Source organism: Nyctibius grandis, chromosome 10, assembly GCF_013368605.1.
Source record: "Nyctibius grandis isolate bNycGra1 chromosome 10, bNycGra1.pri, whole genome shotgun sequence".
Lineage (NCBI taxonomy): Eukaryota > Metazoa > Chordata > Aves > Nyctibiiformes > Nyctibiidae > Nyctibius > Nyctibius grandis.
Window position 1 is genome coordinate 9,158,968 of NC_090667.1, and position 22,701 is coordinate 9,181,668.

Consider the following 22,701-nt stretch of genomic DNA (forward strand, 5'->3'; position numbering starts at 1 on the left):
GTGGATGATTTTTTAAAAATACACTTTAGAGCTCAGGGTACTTAAAGGCATGATGCAGAAGTTACCGGGAAGATTCTGTGGTCTCTTCCCTGGAGCCTAGCTCAAGCCCAGAAGAAACCCTAACAGCCACTTATTTTTAAGTCATGTAAAAAGAAAGCCAAAAAGCTCTTATACATCCTCAATATGTATTAAGAATTCTTTGAAGGATGACCCAATCAAATGGGATCTTCTGAACGGACTGGGACAGCTACACTGTCCTTCTGAGAGCGAGACTAGTTCTTCATCTGCTGTTAGAAAACGCAATGTGATACAGAACCTCTGCCACCACGCAGAACGACCTCTCCTGCATCAGAGGTGGCTCCAACACACGGCTCATGCAAAATTCACTCCACTGAAATCAACCTAGGAGCCAAGCCATTCAGAGAGCACTTAATGCCAAAATCCCTATCAATCTCAAGCAGCCACCGAAGCACCAGTACCAGCACTGCAAAGGGTATCTTCCATCTAGCCTGTCTCTGCTGCTAACTGAATACCTGTTCAAGGCAGCAGAAGCATAGGAGGCTTTACGATGTATTGCATTTTTGGGGAGTGATGTTTTTGCATGGCAGTGCCAAGGCACACCTCTTCCTCACCCTCCCACTCAGCCAGAGCTGCCCAAACAAATGTTACCCACTCCAAGAAGTCTTGTACTTTGAACTAGTGTGGCAAATATTTTGCCCTTCAGAAAATATGTTGAAAAATTAATTCTAAACTGAGAAAGCACACATCTAAACATACTTGCACACAAGGAAATTAGTATTCACCCAGTCATGGCACAGTGCAAGTATAAACAGAGATGAGAAATCCTGTTATCAACATCTGCACATCTCAGTGAAAATAATGCCAACAGAACAATTTACTCATTACTGGGGTACTGGATCAGTTTCAAGAGCTGTTTCTTGAATTTTTAAATGCATAACAGATTGGCCACTCTAAGTATAAATAATCTAAGAACTGAGTTCCTTACACAGACTTGCAGTATTGTCCGAACAAATAAAACGGACTTTTGATTCTAGTTCTGCTGTATGATTCAGAGGCTGATTCTATAATACATCATACCTAATGATCAGAGTTCTGGGTCTAATTACAATCACGGAGAACCTGAATAGTATTGGAAAAGAACACAGAAGTGGAACTGTAAAAATATAAACAGTCACAATCTATTCTAAATTATGAATGTGAATTGCCATGTTGTCATGAGACTGGTACTCAGAGTCAAGCAAACCTCAACATTTTAAGCGTCTCCTTTCAAGCAAGCTGCTATTGGCTCTTTTTTTTTTTTTTTAAAATAGAAGGTGATTCAGGTGGCCAAAGAGATACCAGCTTTATACAGAAAAGTTACTTGGAAGTACCCATATGCTATGAAAGCTGCTTAGTAAAAGCCTATGAGACTACAGAAGCAGTATAGGAATCAGTAGTCTCTAGAGCTGGAAAGAGAAAAAAGGGTACGCTATATTTTGAGCATGGCACACTTTCTATCCTCTTCTGAGTCTACCAACTGGAGCATACACTGCATCTTACCCACGAAGAGGATACAAAGACATAGCAAGTAATTTTTTTAAGAAATAAAGACCAAGTTCATGTCATAAAATTGCATTTGGTTAAAAATAGCTACAGTTTAAAATAGTAACACTCAGAAAATAGTTCCTCTACCCATTTATCTAAATGCTGCTGGCAGGAGGGAGACAGAAGACATGGGACACCTAACCCAGAGATGCTGAATCTGAGCAGCATCTCATCTTTGTATGCATTAACTGCATTTACACATTCAGTCATGCATCCTCTTCTCACAATTTTAGGAGATTTGTTTCTGGAACAAACCGACTGCTTCTTTCTTCTCATACTGAAGCTTCACAGGGCACTTCTTACTGTGTTTGTATCAGAGTACTGTACCTTTCATCTTAAGAGAAAAGGCACCACAAAAAAGCAATCCAAATAAAAGATCTTCTAATTAATGCACAAGAGCTTAAAGAAAAGTGGGCAGACCAAAGTAGAGAGCAATCAGCAAACACATGATGGCAGTAAATTCAGAAGGTTTCTCCACCCTCAAGCCCCCTTTGTAAAGGCAGCATTCATACCAAGCAGTTCACGCCTAGCAAGTGATGTGACCAAGCGATCAAGGTATTAACCGCACAGTTCAAAAAACTGTGATTACAAACAGGGTTGTGAGAGATGACACAACTTTCACCTTCTCCAAGTATTTAAACAGTTTCCTTATGTTTTTCCCAAGAATTTTTTTTTTGTAATGACAAAGAATACAGTTTAAGATACAAAACTGCTCTTATTTTTATTCGTAGGTAAGAAAACACTACGTATTTAGTGCAATTCCAAGCCTCCAGTGTGACAGTGACTTAAATTCCAGGTCTGACTGTGATTACAGGTTAAGCTCATGACTCTCTTCCCATCTACCTCAGAGCATTCACCAGTTGGCACAAATAGCATCACTTTGCCCTTCGTAAGAGGAAATTACATGGTTTCAACTGTTTCCACCTTCTTCATCAAAAGAAAGAAAAAAGAAGTGACTGTTTTCTCAGAGCTACACTACAGGGCAGAAAACATTGAAGTCTGTCAGTAGCAGAGTGTGCAGGTCTACCCCTCACAGACGTCAGAGCGAAAGCCATTTTAGCTAGCACAGATCTTTCCTGAAGGAGAGGCTACTTTAAATTTATACAAAACAATTTTAATGAAATCTTAAGGAAGCCACATTATACCTCTAACAGTTGTGGACAAAAAAGCTGGTTTGCTTTCTAAGCTGCTTTGCCCCAAGATCCTTCTACCTGGTAGCAGACAGCATATCAACTGTCAGAATTATATCTGGTAATACAGCACACTGCACACAAATTTATCACGCGCTGCTCTTCAGCCAGACTGTTTGGATGGGTTACCAAAAAAAAAATTAAATAGGATGACTTGGAGTATTTCAAAAAGAGTCCTGGGACAGGAATGCTTATTGACAAGATATTCCTAAACCCTCCAGGAAGAACTATAGAATGCACTTTCATTCACAGGTCACATCTGCAAATAAGGCTTATCATTCAGGATTTTTTAATATTCTTAAAAGAAAAAAAAATGCATATATATTTTATTGTATTTAAACAGATGGCATGAAAGAGCCAGATTATAGAACCAAATCTTCCATGTGACTCCTTTCAGAAGGCAAAAGCTTTTACTATTTTTAATATAATTTCTGCTTGAATATCACTACTATGTGCACCTGAATTTGGGTTGCAACGCCATTTTATCCAATTCTTGCCTGTTTTTACAGATATCCAGTACTTACGGTAAATTAAAAAAAAATAAAAATCAAGTACACAGCTCAACTGCTTTTAATCCCAAGCATCTCTAGTAATTTTAAATTAAGTTTTTAATAAATTATCTGGCAAATGTCCTGTAAATTGTACCAAAAGTACTTCAAGAAAGATACTGGGTGTGATCAATCAAGTTTTAAGCTTGAGGTGATCCTGTGACCATCAAGTATGAATTTACACACACAGACCAAAAAATTTTTCAGCCAGAGACATTCCCAAATTGTTAACTGAGTTTGATGTTTGTCTTTTTAAGCACACTTTACAAACCTAGGAAAGTTTTCAGAAGTGAAAAACTGTTTCAATGGTGCTTCCAGAAGCTAATTCATATGCAGGAAAACAGTATGATGAAATAAAGGAACAGAACACAAAGTTTATACACAAGCGCTAAAGTGCACATTTAAGACTACTGCAGGCCATTCGCAGGCCTTTCACGCCTGCCGGAACAGTAACCACAGGGCCATTTGACAGGTAGAGTTCATAAACAAAATGACTTTGTGATTTTTCCTATATGAAATTAATATGTTTACATTCACCAATTCTAACCAGACATTTATCTCTGTTGTTTGCATTGCTTTATGCATATTTAGTTATGTTTCATGGAGTTGAACTTGTGGTTGAGTGGTTATCAGGCCTATTTCCTTCACTAGAGCAGATAAGGGTTGTTTCATGAAAAGATATGAAAGGGAAAAGCTGTATCAAAGGACAGATTGCATCCTAGAGGCTTTATTGCATTCCCAGTACTGCTAACTGGAACATGAATCACACTGTAACATACATCACTTCACTTGACCAAAAACAACTGGCTGTTCAAACTTCAAGTCAAATGGATGGAAGAAAAAGAATGAATTTAAACAGAGAAGGTATTCCTGGTGACTCCAGGTTCTGAGCATATTTCCAGCTTTGGATCCTCAGTTCCAGGAAAAGGTTCACTGTATCAAGATTGGTAGAGTTTATTGATTTTTATGGCTCTCTAATCAATTCCTTGACTACCTGCCAGAGACAGATGCACACAGTTTCCCAAGCTGCTAGAAGCACTCCTATGACACGATATCTTACACTGCCTATGTAAGAAATTCAGCGATTGTTTGATATTGCAAAGCTGCCACAGCATTTGCTGGTATCATGTTTCCTAACTGCAAGTATGAACAGAGGATTTTTTTTCCTAAATAAAACAGATTAGCATGTTGAAACACATCTATGCTAAATTGCTATTTAAATTACACACTGGCAGTTAATTTCTCCCAACATACCTTCAAAGAAGCTTAATTTCCCAAACTGGTGGAAAAGCACTTTGTTTTCCTTACAAATGCAATTTTTATATTTTGATACGTCATTTTAATTAAGGTTATACTGTAAATTGATGCAATTAAATCTATATAAAACCTTGTGCAGGCATGCAAATTGATTTAGCCCAGCCTCACACTGACACAACTTAAAAAAAAACAATAACCAAGGAATTGAAACAAATCAACTTTATTTGAAAAATACTAGCAAAGTTTTGTCACTTAAGATTGTCTGAAAATCTTTTAAAACAAGCAACTTGATGATTTAGAAGCCCTTCTTGACCAGCAACTACCAGCAGTAAAAGTACAGACACTCAATACTGTAAAAGCAAGAAGTAAAAGAACTGCTGAGCGACTGTGCACCAGCACAAAAGCACCACTTGTATGAAGAGCACAAAGCCAGAATCCACTGGTTTAGTACTAAAATAGCATCCACATGAGAAATACTTCAGTAACAATACCCACCCTCTCTGTAGCGCGTTTTACTGGTATATCTCAACGTACTTAAGCAAGGACAAGGTTATCAAATGACTATAAAGAAGGGCTGTATCACAGCTGGAAATTACCCACTGACATCTTAACAGCCTACTGCACAACTTTTAGTTCGGTATTAGAAACTCATCTGACAAATGAATTCCTAAAAGGTACTCCTGTGCATACAAGTGCATGAGAAAGGCAGCTGTAGTTACATGCCACCATGGTCCTGTATCACATTCACCAGCAACAAACAAATACCCTCTCCCACAAACGTACCAAAAGGGCACAGAACTGTAACACCAGCTTTTTGAACTAAAAGTACATTGCTATCCCAGCAAGAGTATAGTGGAGCCATAACAAAGAAAGCCACATATGTTTTAAATGGCATAATTTCCAGTAAATAATTTCCAGACAATAGACATTTAATAGACTAAAAAAGAAAAAAGTCACATGCCAACACTTCTGCAATCAGGATTAAAAACCTGGACACGCTACTTCAAAAAACCACAGTCCCCTAACTACTTAACTAAAGGGTGTTTCCCTTAGCTGACAGCAGTACATCTTTATCCTCCAAAGCCGAGTGGGAAAATTATATGCTAGCCATTTCTCTCCAAGTTAGGCAGTACTCACGCAGACTGTCATTGGCTATCAACCTCAACAGCCTGAATCCAATCCCTAATTAACCCCATGCACAGTCACTACATGAATCATATACCCACCTGGAGAGCAGGTCCCAGAACATCAATCCTTTCATCTCCTAAAAACAGACATCTAGCATTCCAGAGCTAGAATTGCAGGCCAATGTTCAAACCTCAGCACCCTCAGCTGTGTTAGTAATTTTGTCCATTTATCTGCAACACAAGGGACTTGTAACCTGCTCTAATTCACTCACAGCATATATATCATAGAATGGTTTGGGTGGGAAGGGACCTTAAAGATCATCTAGTTCCAACCCCCCTGCCACAGGCAGGGACACCTTCCACTAGACCAGGTTGCTCCAAGCCCCATCCAGCCTGGCCTTGAACACTGCCAGGGAGGGGGCAGCCACAGTTGTGAGCAACCTGGGCCAGTGTCTCACCACCTTCACAGGAAAGAATTTCTTCCTAACATCTAATTTAAATCTACCCTCTTTCAGTTTAAAACCATTATCCCTCGTCCTATCACTACTTGTCCTTGTAAAAAGCCCCTCTCCAGCTTTCCTGTAGGCCCCTGGAAGGCTGCTAGAAGGTCTCCCCAGAGTCTTCTCTTCTCCAGGCTGAACAACCCCAACTCTCTCAGTCCGTCTTCATGGGAGAGGTGCTCCAGCCCTCTGGTCATCTTCGTGGCCCTCCTCTGGACTCACTCCAACAGGTCCATGTCCTTATGGTTCATAAAGTTGTAAATCAAAGATCCATATCCACGCAGCAGTGGAAGCTAACCTTCTGGTGCTGTGGTCACAGTCCAAGGTAGGCACCCTTTTTCCTAGTCTCTCATTTAATGCCAGTGCTCCAAGTTACAATACTTCTTGTCCGCACAGCATTTCAAGCAGCTTTCTCATCAGAGACAGGCCAAAGTCACTGTGCTATTCTTTGAGGGCATCAACCGTGTTTCCAGACACCAGTTTTACTCTATTTACATATCAAAACTAAATAACAAAGCTCAGCAGAAGACCCTAGACAGGATTTCTTTACTGCTAACATAAACAGTCCCTGAAGCAGAATTGTAATCAATATATTATCGTGCTATTTGTTGTAATCAATGTATTATCATGCTATTACCAAATTCTTAAAATTCTTGCAGTAAGCAAAATGGTATTTACTAAAGTAGTGTTTTCTCTTGAATACATGTACACTTACCCACATAATGCATATTAAGGGCCAAGTACTTGTACTGGAAGAGAGGGTTGTTGTGCAGGCTACTTCTTTGGATCTGCTGGAAGAATGAGCTGACATCCCATCTGTACAAGACATCCAACAGCATGATGCTTGGGACCCTTAGGGCCACGTTTAATACTGCCTCCAACTTCTCCTTTGCAGCCATTCTCTTCCCTTTCTGTGAATTGGCAGCAGACTGTAAATAGCACAAGACAGAGAAGAGTAATCAGATCAATCTCACTGCACAAACAGCTATTAGGCTTTGTGATCGTATGAATGGGGCTTCCTGTGTGGCCACAAATGACTGAATGAATCAACTGGGTTAAATTCAAATCCAGACAGGACAGCTTCTATTTTTGCTATATAAAGGTCAATTTGCTAGCAATTTTTCCACAGTGATACTGTAAAATGGGGAAGGGAGGGGCAGATTAATGACATCAAAACGGTCAAAGAGCATGCACCGAATAAACCTTCCTTCTTATTTGCACTAATTTAGCAGCCAAGAACCCAGCCAAAAGACCCCAATGCACTAGGTACTACACAAACAATAGCACGATAAGCTTTGGAAAGCAAACACCCGATAAGCTTTAGAAAGCAAACACCAACAAAACTCAGACACTACCTTCACTTCGCTTAACCGCTTAACACTATTTCTATGCCTCTCACATGAAATAACCACCAACTGAAATACTTCTTAAAACATTTTAGATTCACTTCATCAATGCAAACCAGAATAAATCATTTTCCAATATCTAAGCTTTTAAAAAATCATTTATGGCATTCATCAACCTTTATGAATTTATATATTTACAGAATTTGAGGGCTGTGGGTTTTGAAGATCAGGACCAACAATGCAACTATTCTACTCATTTTAACGTAATTCACCACAAGGAATCATACAAACAAAAGACCACATCCTCACTCCCGAATACTGGAAGGTAATTTAATTTTGGAGCTTGTGATCAGAGAAGATGGATGATGTAAGACAATGAAGGATGCTTTTTTTAAAAAAAAACAGGAAAAAAAATGCTGATCCATAACAGCATCTCAAAAGAGATCTAGTCACAAACAGGACCATTTTAAAGAGCAAAAGGGTCATTTTCCACATCCTGTCAGAGCACTGCCTTCAGCTGAGACTGACAGTTGTTCCTAAATGAAATGTGCCACCTGCCCACCCTAGGAACAGCATTCACCCCAGGCTATCTGTAAGCCACCAATTACATACACTGTATTAGAGGAGTGCAGCTGAAGTATTCAAGGCAAAGGTGGGGATGATCCAATAAGCTTTTATCCACAAGCAGCCATTCAAAGTAGTAAAAAACAATCACCTGTAGCACAATCAGTCCTTCAATGAGTTCAGATTTAAGACAAGGCTCCCAATCCCAATTATTAGGGGGACCATTTGGAAGAACTGCATCCTGACCAAAGAAACAGAAGAATCTGCACTTCAAAATCACTTTTTAAATAAAGTTTTACAGGACTTTATTCATGTTGTCCTTGTGCAAGTTTTAAGTTTCTGCAGTTGTACAAGTTTTATATGATCAAGCCAACATGGAAGTACAGCATGAAATGGAAGATCTTTTTTTTTTTGGTTTTGTGTATGAGCATGGTTTCTTCTTGTATGGACACACACACTCACACAAAATATTATGTGGAGTTTTATTTGTGTTGCCATGGCCAAGATGCTACCATAAACAGTTCATGCGCACACCTAAAGCCACACTGACACTTGTCAAGGCGCGATGACATAAAATTAATTCAGCTCAAGCGGTCAGGACGGATCAAAACTGAGATTTGGCTCAGTAAACCACAGGTTACAGGGCTGCTGCTTGTCATCATCTAGCCCACAGTCTAACTTTGCACGTTACGTAAATGCGGGCACCTCTTACAGAGCTCTTGCAACAGCTCTACAAACCCCAGAGACAGCACGTCCTTCCCCTCCCACAGGAAGCGCCTCCCGGCTACGTCGGGCATCCCACACAACACCAGCATTTCACAATGCTTCCCAAAACGAACTGGAAGGTCAGCCAGAAGACTATAAATACTTAGAACGAACAACCAAACCCACTGCCCAAGCAGCTACTACAGAATACTAGCACTCAACATTTAGTGTGAATAAAAGATGGAGTTTAAACGCATGGTATTGTACAAACAGAAGTTGGGAGCTACACAGATTGTATACAAAGAGTTTTGCCAGGGTGCAGACTGAAATACAAGCCTGTGCTCAGGACAGTTTATAGGCACACAGCTTACATAATTCATATCAAAACACTTTACATGTCCTGGAATTTTCAAAAATCTCTGGTTTTGCCAAGTTTGCAAAATTAATTAATACTTTGAAATTAAGCTGCCTCCTGTTTTTTTGCTAGGTTACTTTTCCAAGTAGATCAGAGCTTAGGGGTGGGCAGGAACTGACTTACAGGTTTTCGCTCTGTCATAAAAACACCAACATAAAGTGACAACAAGCACCTGATTTCAAATGACATTCTCATAACTGTCAAAGCCTTTCGTCATCAACAACAACCAGACAAGAAGGAAATTTTCACTCGAGCTTTCGCTTTCCTTACTTACTCCAAATGCAGAATTCCATGGACTTTTCCTAATACTGAAAGTTAACTGAGGTTCAGCACATCGAAATGAAGCTGAAAAATTTTGCCTCCCCAATTCATACATGCATACTTGAGAATGTAAAAGAACCAAAAAATGCAGCATATATATTATCTAAGAAAATAATCTAAATTTCAAACCCTCTTAAAACAAAAGCAAAACAAACTTTGAAAACCACATTATGTCGCAATGGATAGGCCATGAGAAGCAGCCACTGCAACTCTGCAGCGTGCTCTGTCACTGACTGACAAAGCACCCAACACTATTAAGAAACCCTTTAAAATTAACTGCACTAGAAATAAGGATGCGCTAAATAAAGCCTCAGTTGTAATTGCTGCCAAGTTCTAACACAATGTAATAGAGGCGAACAACAAAGTCCGTTGCTGTAAGCTCATTATATTGTAAAGAGCTCTCACAATACATTATTTTGATTGGTGTAAAAACAAATAAAAACCAAAAAACCGCAACAACATTAAACCTCTAAAACCTTTAGATAAATGATGATGACGAGTTGCTGGATGCTCAGATGTTAGAAAAAAATAGGTCACTCTTGTACATAGCCAAAAAATGGACTTAAAAACAGGGCTGCGAAGCCACTAGTTTGTGTTTCAAATTTTTTTCCCATGATTTCAAACACCTCCCTGTTCCAAATCTGAGTAAGAAAAAGAACAGTCTTAGGAAGAACTTCAGGCTTCACATCCTAAGTGAGTGCAAGCACACAGCTGTGCTATGTGACCAAAACCACCTTTTAAAAATTTCCCATCATGACTAATTAATGTTCATGGAAACGTTTTTGTTTTCTAACAACACAGTACTTTTCAAAAATCCCTCCCTCACCTGACACACCTATTTTGTCAAAAGCATATTCCTGGCTAACTTTAAAGAAAACAGCAGAATTAGCAAAAAAAAAGACTATCCCAAGTCTGTCCCAGCTCATCCCATTAGCAGAACAGATTAGTAGTAAACTCAAAAAAAAACCTCAAAGATAACACACATTTTCCCTTTAACAGAATTTTCTTTCTGAGGTTTTACCATCACCTAAAATTTTATCATTTCAGCTGAAGCTGTGAATTATGCCACTTGGACCAGTGTAACTGTTGTTTATGCACCAACTTAAACATAAATCCATCATATCACAGGCAGAAAATACTCATTGGTAAAGCAGTACAAGAGGCTGCAGAAAATCTGCATCCATTTATCCAAGCAGGTGCAAAATTACATTAACAGAGTAAAGTTTCTACATTTAGAAAAGCACTAATTATAAAGTTACTTAACAGTTACAGAAATACGCTGGAATATCTGCAAATTTAAGAGTTGTTCTAATACTACTGCCACCAAAAATCACCATAGAAAGATACAGTAATTCCAGTTGGGATCAGAACTTCAAAACCAGACTTGATCCTGCCACAGTCAGCCTAACATCTGTGAACAAGATGCTCATTCTCCTACAAGATTACAACCTAAAATACTCGGGAAGATTGACTAGAAACCAAAAGAGACAGTTTCAACTTCTGCTCCTCACATCTATGAAATTCTAGTTACTTTGGATACATCCATTATCAAGTAGACATTGATCTGTAGTCTAGTTTCCACTTCAAGTTATTTTTCAGTGATACTTTCTGAAACTAAAACAACACTAGGAAAAGCTTTCATTTTCCTATAGAGTAAACTTTGCTAGATAGACCTTGAAGAGGGGAAAAAAAAAATAAACCCCAAGCAAAATATACAACTCATATCTGTAACTACAGAAGAGTTCAGCGACACAGTTCAAAAACTAAAATCAGAGCCATGAGCTGAGTTGCGTTCGCGCACTCCCCAGAACCCCTCCTTCTATACACCTGTCCTGTTCTGGGCAGCAAGAAGAAAGGAATCTGCAGCACAGAAGAATCCCATTCTTCAGAGACATCTTTATATCAGCAGTTTGGGAGGGAGAAAACAAAGACAAGACAAGGGAAGGAACAGGACAAAAAGGTTTATCAGATAGGCACTTACAAAAGAATTTCCCTGTGTGAGTTTGTACAGGGAAAAAAAAAACCCCAAACTAGAACTCCAGAGAGTACGTGAGTCACCGATCCATCAAACCAGCTCTTTTCCATGCAGTCAGCAGCAAGGAAAGCAAAAGATGTCTTGCTCCCATACAATTTAAACTGGCTAACAAGGACAGCACTCAAAAATTTCTGCTGAGGCGGCCAGATACAGTGAGCACCCAGTGTACTAATAAAGCAGTGAAACACCGCAGACGTGTACGGTAACGCTGTCATTAGGATCTGGTCAGCTTTTCCAGTAATACTCAGTTTTTGTAGTTCATTAGAGTAGTTCAGTAATTTCAAGTAATAACCAGAGATTATTCAGCCTCCAATTTAAAGTTTTAGACAGAGTCGGTCAGGAAACAGACTACTCGATCTTGCTGTGTAAGAAGTTAATAAGAAACAACGAATTTTTTTTTCTTTTTTTTCCCATCTGGTCTAAAAATATGGATTGCTATAGAGCTGCTGCAGTGGTGTGACTGGAAAACTCTTATTTCTACCTAGAAAACAAACGAATTCCTAAATTCCTACTCATCCAAGACTTGTTCAGTTGTGAGCTGAGGTACAGCTAAGGTTAATCATCCCAAACAAATACATAACATCCTTTGCAAAAAACAACTTTTACTGCAAAACAAACTAGGTCAACCTGTAATCTGTTCACAGGGACATAAGTGAACATACACTCACACTAAAGGCATATTAAAAATGGACAAAAACAACTAGAGACAGTTAACTGTATTGAAGAAAAAAAATCTACATTTCCACCTTTCATTAATTCTGGTGAGTTTTATACGAGGGAGAAGAAAATCAATTCAGGAAATGAGGATACATATCACAGAGCTGTGAAGTTAAAGTTTTCTTTAAAGATTTCTTTAAAGATTTATTTCTGGAGTATATTGACGTACTATGAGCAATTCTAGTACACTCTCAATTACATAGGAAGTGTACTATTTACAGGCAGTCCGTAAAAAATCCCGTGTCTTTTATTTTTCATAATGAGCAGGTAAGACCAGGGAACTGAACTCAGGGACTAACACATGCTAACAAAGGTTAACAAATCCACCAGGTATGCAGCAAAATCTTTCTGTGGATTCCTACCAGATCGGCACTCTGCCTGCATATGATCCATTCCAATCCAGTCACACTAGGAAGGGCTGCTTGTTTTTTAGATCACAGATTTGCTGAGGTTAGTCAGGCACCTGAAAGACAGGAATCTAATTCATTAAAATCAAAATATAACTAATAATATCTTTAAGTTACATCTTCAGGAAAAAAATCTAGATTGACTCAACAAATTGAACTGCTCTGGGGTCCTTTTTGACTCTACAGTTTCTTGCCAGTCCAAGGTTTGGTTTATTAACTAGTTGTTCAGCATTTTTTTTTTTGCCGTCACAGCCATGTTTGCAAGCCTGCCTAACCACATTTGTATCAGCACTTTCTGAGAAAATCTGGGCAGCAATCCCAAAGCGCCTCTGCAGAGGACAGAATACCCAGAGGACCTGCACACGGAGCATTAATGACAGCCGAAGATGATGCAGTCGGTGACAAGCCATCTCCGAGAGCTGGATCACAGGAAGACCAGACATGCAAGTAAAGCTGGCATAGCCCATCAACCTCACAAAAAAACCCCTACAACCCAAATGTGTTACCAGGACGAAGTTACATGACAGGATGAAATATATTTCACCCTCCACAGTTGCTCATTTAGTTTTTAGCCATTTCAGATACAGACACAGCCTATGTTCAGAGCCTTCAATGCCTAGAACTAGGTACAGTTAAAATATAAAATAAGACTTTCAAGATGTCTCTAGGTCAATTCTGATAGCTGCCTTGGCTATTTGAGTCACGTAAATAAAGAGCATCAGTTTCCAGGTCTGTCAAATAGGCAGCTTAGCTTCCTGCAGTACCACGCTCATGCAACAGAAAGATCAAATAAATGGTGAAAACACTTAGAAAAGCCCCTTTTAAACATGTTCAAACTCAAGACATGCAACCAAAAAATTTTTCCAGAAAAACTCCACGAGATGAAGTACCCACTGCTGAACGTTCAAGTATGCAACTAAGTACAAAGCAGCAGGGCTTCTCTAAAATGAAAGCAAATGTTATAAAAGTAAAGGCAGGCAAACTGGCACAAATGTCTGAATCATATTGAAGGCACTAGACACGAACATGCACTTAAAAAGCAAAACTACAGTGAATTGTCCACTTTATAACCACATCGAACATTGCCAGGTGTATTTGGAGCTAAAAACGGACTCAGAGAGTAAACCACCACACAAATACAGAGTTCCAGAGGACTGAAGGAGAAGCGATCCGCGTGTCTGTGTGAAGCGGAGGAAACCAACCCAAGTTTAGCACACAGCTTAGAGAAAGTTTTTGACAGTGCAACATGAAAACACTAAGCAGACTTACAGAGTTTTCCACACCACACCCATTCGTTCACATCTTACTGGCACCATGTGCCTTTCTGCAGCTGCACCACGGACTTCAGCTGCTGAACCAGAGTGAGAGACTAATCTCCTTCCATCACCTCCAAACGAAGGAATTCCCCGGTATTTCTATATACCGACACACGTTGCTCAGTTCATATCTCCACCAGAATTAGGTTGCTGTAACATCAGAAGCTCCTCCTAAGACTGATATAAACAAGGTGAACCCTGTGTTTTGGACAAGCAGCAGCTTTATGTTGCTCTCTAAGATTTTTTACAATCCTTCTGCATAGCGGTGGTCAGAAAGACAATGTTGTCTAATGCTGATGAGTTTAAGAATTAATAAAATTAAATCCTTTCATGACATTATGGCTCAAAGAGCAGCAGCTGATTCCCATAGTTATTAAAACTAACTAGAAACAAAAAGATATAGTTTCTCATGCACAGGTAGCTCATTATTTAAGATAACTAGCAAAAGTAAGCCAAGGTTGCAGATAAACCAAAGTTACAGGCTGCAATAGCTTAACAGTTCTAACCCTAAAAAAATATTTTTTCTGTATTTAAATCTATCTTCATTAACCTACAAACAAAAGTGATCAAAGAGAGTAATTAAAAATTATTTCCTTCTTCCCCTCCCAAGTTTGATCTCTAGGGGTGCATTACACACAAAAAAACCCTAACACAAATATAATTAAAAGCATCCGAGTCCCAAGTCCAAAAAATAAGTTAACATAAACTCTTGTACTAAAAACTGCAGAAGAAATGAATACAGCAACACCTACAGACTTAAAAAAAAAAAAAGTATTTTGAATGAGATCACAAATGGCTAATATGAGTCAAACATGTTACAGAAATCTCCTTTCTCACCGGTAAACAAAAGGCATTTTTTGCCTATAATGTCTTCTATTTTCCCTTGTTTACTGATACTTACGTACATTAAACAAAAAAAAAAAACCTCGCCTTTTTCTCCCAATCATTTCTCCCACTTTATTCTCCCAGTCACATTATTTATGCACCAGTCCCCACACTCCCCCCCGCAAAAAGGCAGCGCAACCAAAAGATAAGAAACCCTCTAAGCGCGACTGTCACGAGTTTACTCCGTACACAGAGCCACTCTCGACCACAGAAAAATACCTGAAAATCCTCATCGCAAACCTTATTTTAAAAGGCTATAGAAGGTCTCAAAAAATCGACTGACATCAGTAGGAAAGGGGAGAGAAAGCCCTGTTCTTCACGCTACGGAGACTGCTGCTTACATAAGCGTTACCATATGCTTTGGGGCCCGGCTCCAGGAGGAAAGAGCCGCCCCCCCCCCCCCCTTCCCACGACACAGCCCCGTGTCGCACCCGGACACGCGTGCGGCCTCTGGCCACCAGGTGACAGGGTTCGGGGCTATCTACGGCCGGCTGCGGAAGCCAGAAGGTAAAGCCTGACCCCAGAGAGGGAGGGGAGCACCGCAGCCTCCCCAGCGCAGCCAGCACCTCGGTCACGACTGCAGCACCCAGCGACTCATCCTCGGGGCCTGAGTCAAGCCGCGCAGCCGGGCCGAGCACACGTACGCATGCCTGCGGGCGTGCGAACTCTACGACCCCCCCCCTCCACGCATACTCGCCGACCGGCGACTGATTTCCTGCCCGCCGCCTGCCCGGCGAAGCTCTCGCATTCAGCCCCGGCGCTACGGGAACCCCCCGCATCCTCCCCCGGCCCCGCGCAGCGCCGCCGCCGCTGAACTCTAGTAACCCCCGGCAAAGCTCGCTGCAAGCCGGCGCTGGCGGAGGCAGGGGAGGGAGGAGGGAGGGAGGGGAGAGGAGGAGGATGAGGAGGGAAAGGAGGAGGGTGGCGCCGCGCACAGGAAAGGTCGGGGAAGCCCCGCCACGCACACGGACACGCACACGCGTGGAAGCAGCGAGGGGCGCGGAGCTGCGCCCCGGGATGAGCGCCCCCGCGCCCCCGCACGCGTGGGAGTGGTGGGCGGGGGGCGCCTCGGCCCCCGCGACGCCCTGAGGGGCGGGCGAAGGGGCACACGCGTGTCTGCGGCGGCGGGTGGGGAATCACCTGGGCCGGCGGGGTCGTCGTCGCCGCCGCCTCCTCCTCCTCTTGCTCCTGCTCCCCGGTGGCGCGGCGGGGCTCCGCGCCTCACAGCGACGGCGGCGGCTCGGTGCCCGGCGGCGGCAGAGCGGCTCCTCGAGGCACCATGGCCGCGCCGCGCCTGCCTCAGGGCGCCGACACCCTCGGACCCCACAGACGGGCGGCCATGGCCCCGCTGCCTGCGCGCGCGCGCCGCCCCGCTCTGCGCATGCGCCCGCCCCGCCCGCAGCCCCGCCCCGCCCCGTCGGGCAGCCGGCGGCCGCTCGCGCTGGAGCGGCGCGGCGGAGCTCAGCGCACCCGCCCAACGGGAAGAGAGCAGAACGCGCTTTTCGAATGGAAAGCACAGGGGCTGGGTGGAAAGCGCCCTTTTGGGTGGAGGAATTTGGCTGGGGAGGCTGCGCGCAGCTGCGCGCCGCGGAGCGGGCTCCCTGCCAGCCAGCGGGGCTCTCCTTAACGCCGGCGCCAGCCGCCCTCTCGCCACGCCGTTACCCTTTCCCTGCCCCCGGAAAAGGCAGAGGTTTGGGTTGAGGTTCCGCCGGGAGAGCGGGGTTTAGTGCCGGGCCGGTTGTGGGTCTGCCCGGGACGCGCAGGACGCGTCAGGGCGGCTGCGAGCCTGGGCGGTGACTCACGAGAGTCGGTCAGCGAAACCTGAGGTAGTGTCTGGGCAAGGTCTGAGAAGGCAGCTCAGCTGTTTTAATAATACTCTGTACTGGCCTTGTGGAACACAAAATGCTGTATTATTTTCAAATACTAAGGTTGACTCGGGTTTTTCCAGTGCTGTACTGCAGAAGCTATATAGTCACCTTTGTTGTGAGATCAACCAGAGAAACAGCGGACGTTCTGTTCTTCTGCATTGTCATTTTCCAGCTGGAGACGTGTGCTAGGGGCAGCTCCCTCACAGCACTGCACCCTGTGCAGGAGCTCGTGCTTCCCAGTCTGCGCTCACAGCCCTTGCATGAAAAGTCTCATTCTGTAAAGATTGCATGGCCAGGCCCTAGCATGCATTCCTAAGTGCTAAGGAAAAAAATGTGACCCGAAACAAGTAATGTTTTTTTTAGCATAATATTTGAAAAATTACAAAGCCACATTGTCTGGGACATGAAAAAACTCTGCTGCAGTGAGGAATGAGGGAATACACTGAACTGGAAAATCCTGTAGTTCACCAGGGTTGGGCTAGCCAACTTAATAACTGCTTTTTTCCTTACATCTCTAATGAGAACGGGAGCATTCACAGACGTAGGTATTAACGAGTAGCCTCAACACAATGTCCTTATGAAGTAGAGAGATTACAATAAGGGGTTTGGGTGTCTGTCCACATTCTGCTTTGAAAAATCACCCTAATCTGAGTACCAAAAACACACCAGAAGAAAAAGGTAGTTTGGACATGTCTGGGTTAACTTTTATCAAAACTGTGGCAGGGCCCTGCCCTACTGTATACTCAGGTTGTTGCATTTGGTGTAATGCTGGACCTGTCTTCTCCCAGTCTCTGGTCAGCCCAGAATGCAGCAGACAGGAGACCGAACGGCACAACTCTCCCAGACAGAAGCCTTTCCTCAGGCACCATAGAGGAGCTCAATTTATTGATGCAATTTTTCACAAGCTTCAGATTTTAATGCTATTTAATGAACACTTTTTTATTGTAAAGCTTTTAGTTTAAAGCTATAACTTTGTGCAAGAATTCCTGAACTCAATAATTCTTCTCTTTAGAAAGAACAGATATGCATGTCCAGCCAAACTAAGGACATGCGGATACATGTGATTATAACTCATAAGCACTGAGGGCTCTGGTCAGGCTTACAAGGTTTACAGACACCCTTCTGCACAGGGCTTCTCCAATCCACTGAAGTTCTCTCCTAAGCAGTCAGTTTCCTCCTTTGTCACTTAGGTCCCTGCATGACAAGTGCTCACAGCTCTTGTTTTATACATCTTTTTATTAATCATGCCACTACCGCCTTATTCTTTTGTTTTATCTGGGGTAAACACACTGCTCCAGACCCTGGACTCCTGCAGAGAACATGGGAAAACAATGGCTTCACCAGTCTCCAGCCACCCCATTGTTCTGCTGGGCTCAGCCCACTCACTGCTGCGTCACTGTTTGCTAATACTTGCCAGTACCCCACTTCTTATCACAAGGAGTCTGAACCAGCTGTCATATAAGGCATAAGAATTTCAGCTTCATTTCTAGGGCCTGCTTGTCTTCTCATGCCCTACATGGAAAAAAAAATCGTGAGTCACTTCAGTTCTGTTCTTTGTGGGCTTGGTTCAACGAGCTGACTGAGGCCGAGGGTGATGGTGCAGGAGCTGTAAGTCCTACCGCCCGTCTTCAGTTCTGCTTCTGAGAAAAAAAGACAGCAAGCGGCAGAGAGAGACAAATACATATTCACAACTGTAGACAGCAACAGGTATTGCTAGGAGATGGAGTGGAAATCTCTATTATTATTTCAAAAGTAATTATATCATTAAAGTATTGTAGCAAATCACCAAAGTTCTCGCTTCAGTTTGCAGGCAAACAATAGGAACCGAACCGAACCTTTATTTCATTCTATCATCTCTCAGCATTTCATTCTGAAAATGTGTCACTGCACAAAAGCACAGGTTTTCTAATGGGCAGACCAGGTATGTGGTGTTACCACTGTCGTGTCAGGCATGTCTTTTTAAGAGCACCTCAACTTTCTCCTTCATTTCTCTGGAATTTTAAAAGCCTTTCCTGCATTTGACACTGGGTGCCTGAGAATTCTGAATTCACTGATTGTTTATCTCATTATTAACAGAGGCGTTTGGATTGCAAACTTTCAGTGATCAGCAACTGAGGACTGAAGGGGGCCGCTATGCTGACATCTCATTAAAACTTTCAAAAGACCTTCTCAGAGTTCAGATAATGTGGGAGCTTGATTTGTCCATGTGGATGGATAAATGCCAGCACCCCAAACTGCTTACAAAGAAAATCCCTCATAAGAATTCTCAAGAGCAGCAAAATACGCTGACATGGAAGGACGCTGCATGCCTAAGGTGGATAATAACATGGCAATTTTATTTGAAGCTTTTTATAAGCCATTGTTTCAAAAAGTATTCATACATACATAAGTAAAAGCAAAGCAATGTCTTAACAAGTAGGTTAATATTGCATAAAGCCAGACAAAAGTTAAATAACGCAAAAATTAAGATTGCCTGCAAAACCTAATTTGGTGCCTCACATGTATGCCTGATAACACTGAGGGCAGCCAGCCCCAAAGCCTGTGTGTTCTCTTCTTGCAATTTTACCCTTCACTAAACGAAGGAACAAATACACTTCAATTCCTGCAGAAACACATACCCAGACACAGGAATTGGCAGCATTACTGGGTCCCACAATAGCAAGAGAGCCAGTGCATCTTTCTGTGATTTACCTGCTCTCACTCCATAGCCCCATCTCAGAAATTCCCCTGCTTTTCCCTATCTGTGATACTATTTCCTAATTTTCTCCCCACCACTTAGCTTCTCATCGACCCTCATTTTTCCTCTCATTCTCACTGCTTTTCAGAGCTCCTTCTGGCAAATCAGCTAGTTTCAGTTTCTCAATTTCATATTTATTTTCACTCTCTTCAGGAAACCACTTCTGCAGTATCTGTGATAATCACATATCTCATATGATTACATATATTTTTATCACTTTCATAACACTGGAGAGCGCTGACTCCAAACAAACAAACAGCTGCTGTGATTTACAGCTTACCTAAAGGAAAGCCATACCAATCTGTGTTGAGAAGCTGGAGAGCTGCATGGTGATGTAAGGAAAGGGATGAATCAGGTTTTGTTCGGCAAACAAAAGAATTACAGTTCTCTCCCAAGATCCCTTGCCAGTGGGGGATAATCTCGAATACAAAGAATCGAAGTAAATAAAATAAAAATAATTGGGCTGAATAGTGGCAGAAGAATAACAGTTGCATTCAGAAAGTGGAGAATCATATGGTATACTGGTACAAGCCTCTAGTATTTATAGCATCTCATACCTCCAACATTAATTAAATAATCCTGAAAAAACTCCTGTATGGAAACTATATAAATATTATTCTACCCTCCACTTTACTGATAAAGAAGCTGAGACAGAGACTTACTGTATTAGTGATAACTTGAAAATGTGTTTCGTTTCAAACTCGAGATGTTTCCACATCTCCAGATGAGCTGCCAGCTACTAAAGCACATCACATTATTGAACACTGGAAATTTCAGCTCTCGGTGTTTTGCCCAGAGTCACACAGTGACTCTGAATCAGAGCGTGCATTCAAACGCAGCATTTCTAGGGCACAGTGATGGCAGTGTCCAGTAAACTGTGCTGGCTGTTGGGTTACATTGAAGTGCTCATGAACAGCACAGGAGGCTTGCACACACATCTGCATTGGGCTGGAACCACTTGGATAGTACAGGCTTGAAGAGTTTGACATTCTCAGACATCATTGCTTTTACCACCTGCTTAGAACACATTATAAAACAGAGAAAAGGGACTGGGAAAAACTAATAAATAAGAAAGTATTTTAGGAAGTAGTAAAAAGAGTCAAGAGTGGAAACGAAAAAGCGTAAAACAGATTAAGAGTAAAATACACTTGTACCGAGCTGTATTTTAAGGATTCTTCTATTTCTAGTGGAGAATATGGGCCCTGCTCTAGATTTTTTCCTAACGTGGGTTCAATTTAGAAGTGGGCTAGAGAGACTGGCACATATCCAAATGAGTTTTCTGAACGAAAAAGCAATTTTGAAAAAAAAAAAAAAAGTTGCAAAACCTTGAAATATGGGATGTCGGCCCATTCATATTCTGCATCACATTAACATCTGCAATGACTCTCCACCAATAAAGTTACTGAGTATAACAAATATTTAGCATCTCTCAGCCTTGCGATGTTATCACTTTCTGCTTTCTGTCTCCTTAGATCACATGGAAATGTGATCTAATCTTTCACTTGATTCCCAAAGCAACCTTTTGAGCTTTCCGCACAGTTTTCAGCTTTAAATGATGATTTTAAAGGATTCTTACCTAGCATCTCCCAGAGTTGCTAGCGGGAATTTTGCTCTCTTATATGCAGCATGAACAGCAATTCAGGAGATGAGCTCCCAGGCTTCAGCAGTTATGCACAGGAGCATATTCCTCAAAACGCTCAAAAACGCTTGCTGTAAACATGAGATACTGGAAGGGAGCCAGCAGGCATCACTTTGACATGCAGTCACTTCTTTTCTTTCACTCTCGAGCATCCCAGGTGGTAGTGCGCATCAAGGTGAAAGGGAACGTGCATTTGTTCTAGCATTTCCTCACTGCTTTTCCTTCCTCCTTGCTCTGCTAGTTTACCACACTGTAAACCCAGAGAGTACCACCACAAAACAAGCTCAAACAAAGAAAAGATCATGCTGTTTGGGCTCTGAATTGTAATTATATGGTCTTGGACAAATTACTTTACCACTTTGCACTTATTAACGTTAGGATTGAGCACCACCATGTGTTTTCAGAGCTAAGTAAAATGATGTATTTATCTGTGCCACATGAATTTTGTCAGGATCAGAGCATTTTTCAACAGCACCTACTGCAAGGACGTCCTAGTTGCAGCTCAGGATACTAAAACACCAGTATCATACCAGAAATTAAGTATGCATAAATACTTATAAATACTTTTTCATATTACTCCTCAAACAGAAAAAAAAAAAAAAACAACAAAACACTACTGCCTCCTCTTCAAGACTTTTTAAAAGCCAACCAGAAAATAATAAAAAATATTTTTAAAAGATTACAAATAGAGAGGCAATCACACTATGTATCATTTCTGTAGCCCAAATTTTTAAACAAGCCTGGAGGGTGCATGGTTTTATGGCAGGGTGTGACTTTAATTACTAGTTGCAGCTTTGGAAGCTTTCCAGCACTACTGTAATGCGCTGCCTCTGTGCAGAGGACAACTGTGTGTCATTAAAGGAAAAAACAAACTCTTCGTGACTGGGATACATATGTTACAACTGGTTTTAGGTGGATGTACATGCAGTCAGAAGCTAAACCCAACATGAACAGTCACTATTTGTAACATAACAGTCTCCCATTTGTACCACACTTGGAAACCAAACTGCTTTTATGCTAAAACCTGAATATAGAACAGAACTCAAAATACATATCCAGGCAGGAAATACATTAAATTCATATCCACTCAGGAAAGCAATCAGGCTTCTACACAGTTTTTGTTTAAATACTTCACTGTCACTAAGATTTTCTTACACTAGGACTGGCTCTCAAAAGTTACAGCAGCCATTCTGAAGAAACTTTTACTTGGTGCACGGCTGCTCACTTCTGCTCTTTTGTTCCTTTCCTTATCACCAAATGAAAAAGAGAGAAAAAAAACTTATCTAACCTCTCTACAGAGCAAGGTCTAAGATGAAGGAGGACTGAAACTTTCATTTCCTTCCTCAAATTTAACACCGTCTCTACTGATGTCAAGGGGAACTGCAGTCTGCATCATGTCCGCTTGATTTCACGTATGTAAGAAACCAGACATCACTGCAGAATAGTTTTATTTCTTTTAAAGTATTTCCGCAAAGCAGAATACCTGAGTGCAAAAGGCCATCTTTGTGCAAAATACATT

General features: G+C 41.7%; 1 protein-coding gene across 3 annotated transcripts in view; it reads right to left on the minus strand.

Annotated features, from left to right (window-relative positions):
• RNF145 (ring finger protein 145) overlaps positions 1-16,279 on the minus strand; it is a 47,699-nt gene extending 31,420 nt beyond the window's left edge. The window contains exons 1-2 of one of the 3 annotated variants that reach the window (XM_068408794.1): positions 16,079-16,279; positions 6,943-7,156 (exon numbers count right to left, since the gene is read on the minus strand). In XM_068408794.1, coding sequence (XP_068264895.1) covers positions 6,943-7,126 — 184 coding nt within the window. In that variant the 5' untranslated portion in view covers positions 7,127-7,156; positions 16,079-16,279. Of the gene's footprint in view, positions 1-6,942; positions 7,157-12,692; positions 12,782-15,639; positions 15,679-16,078 lie in introns of those variants that run through there. The other 2 variants (XM_068408796.1, XM_068408795.1) reach the window with 2 other exon arrangements.
• Between the last annotated feature and the right edge of the window lie 6,422 nt (positions 16,280-22,701).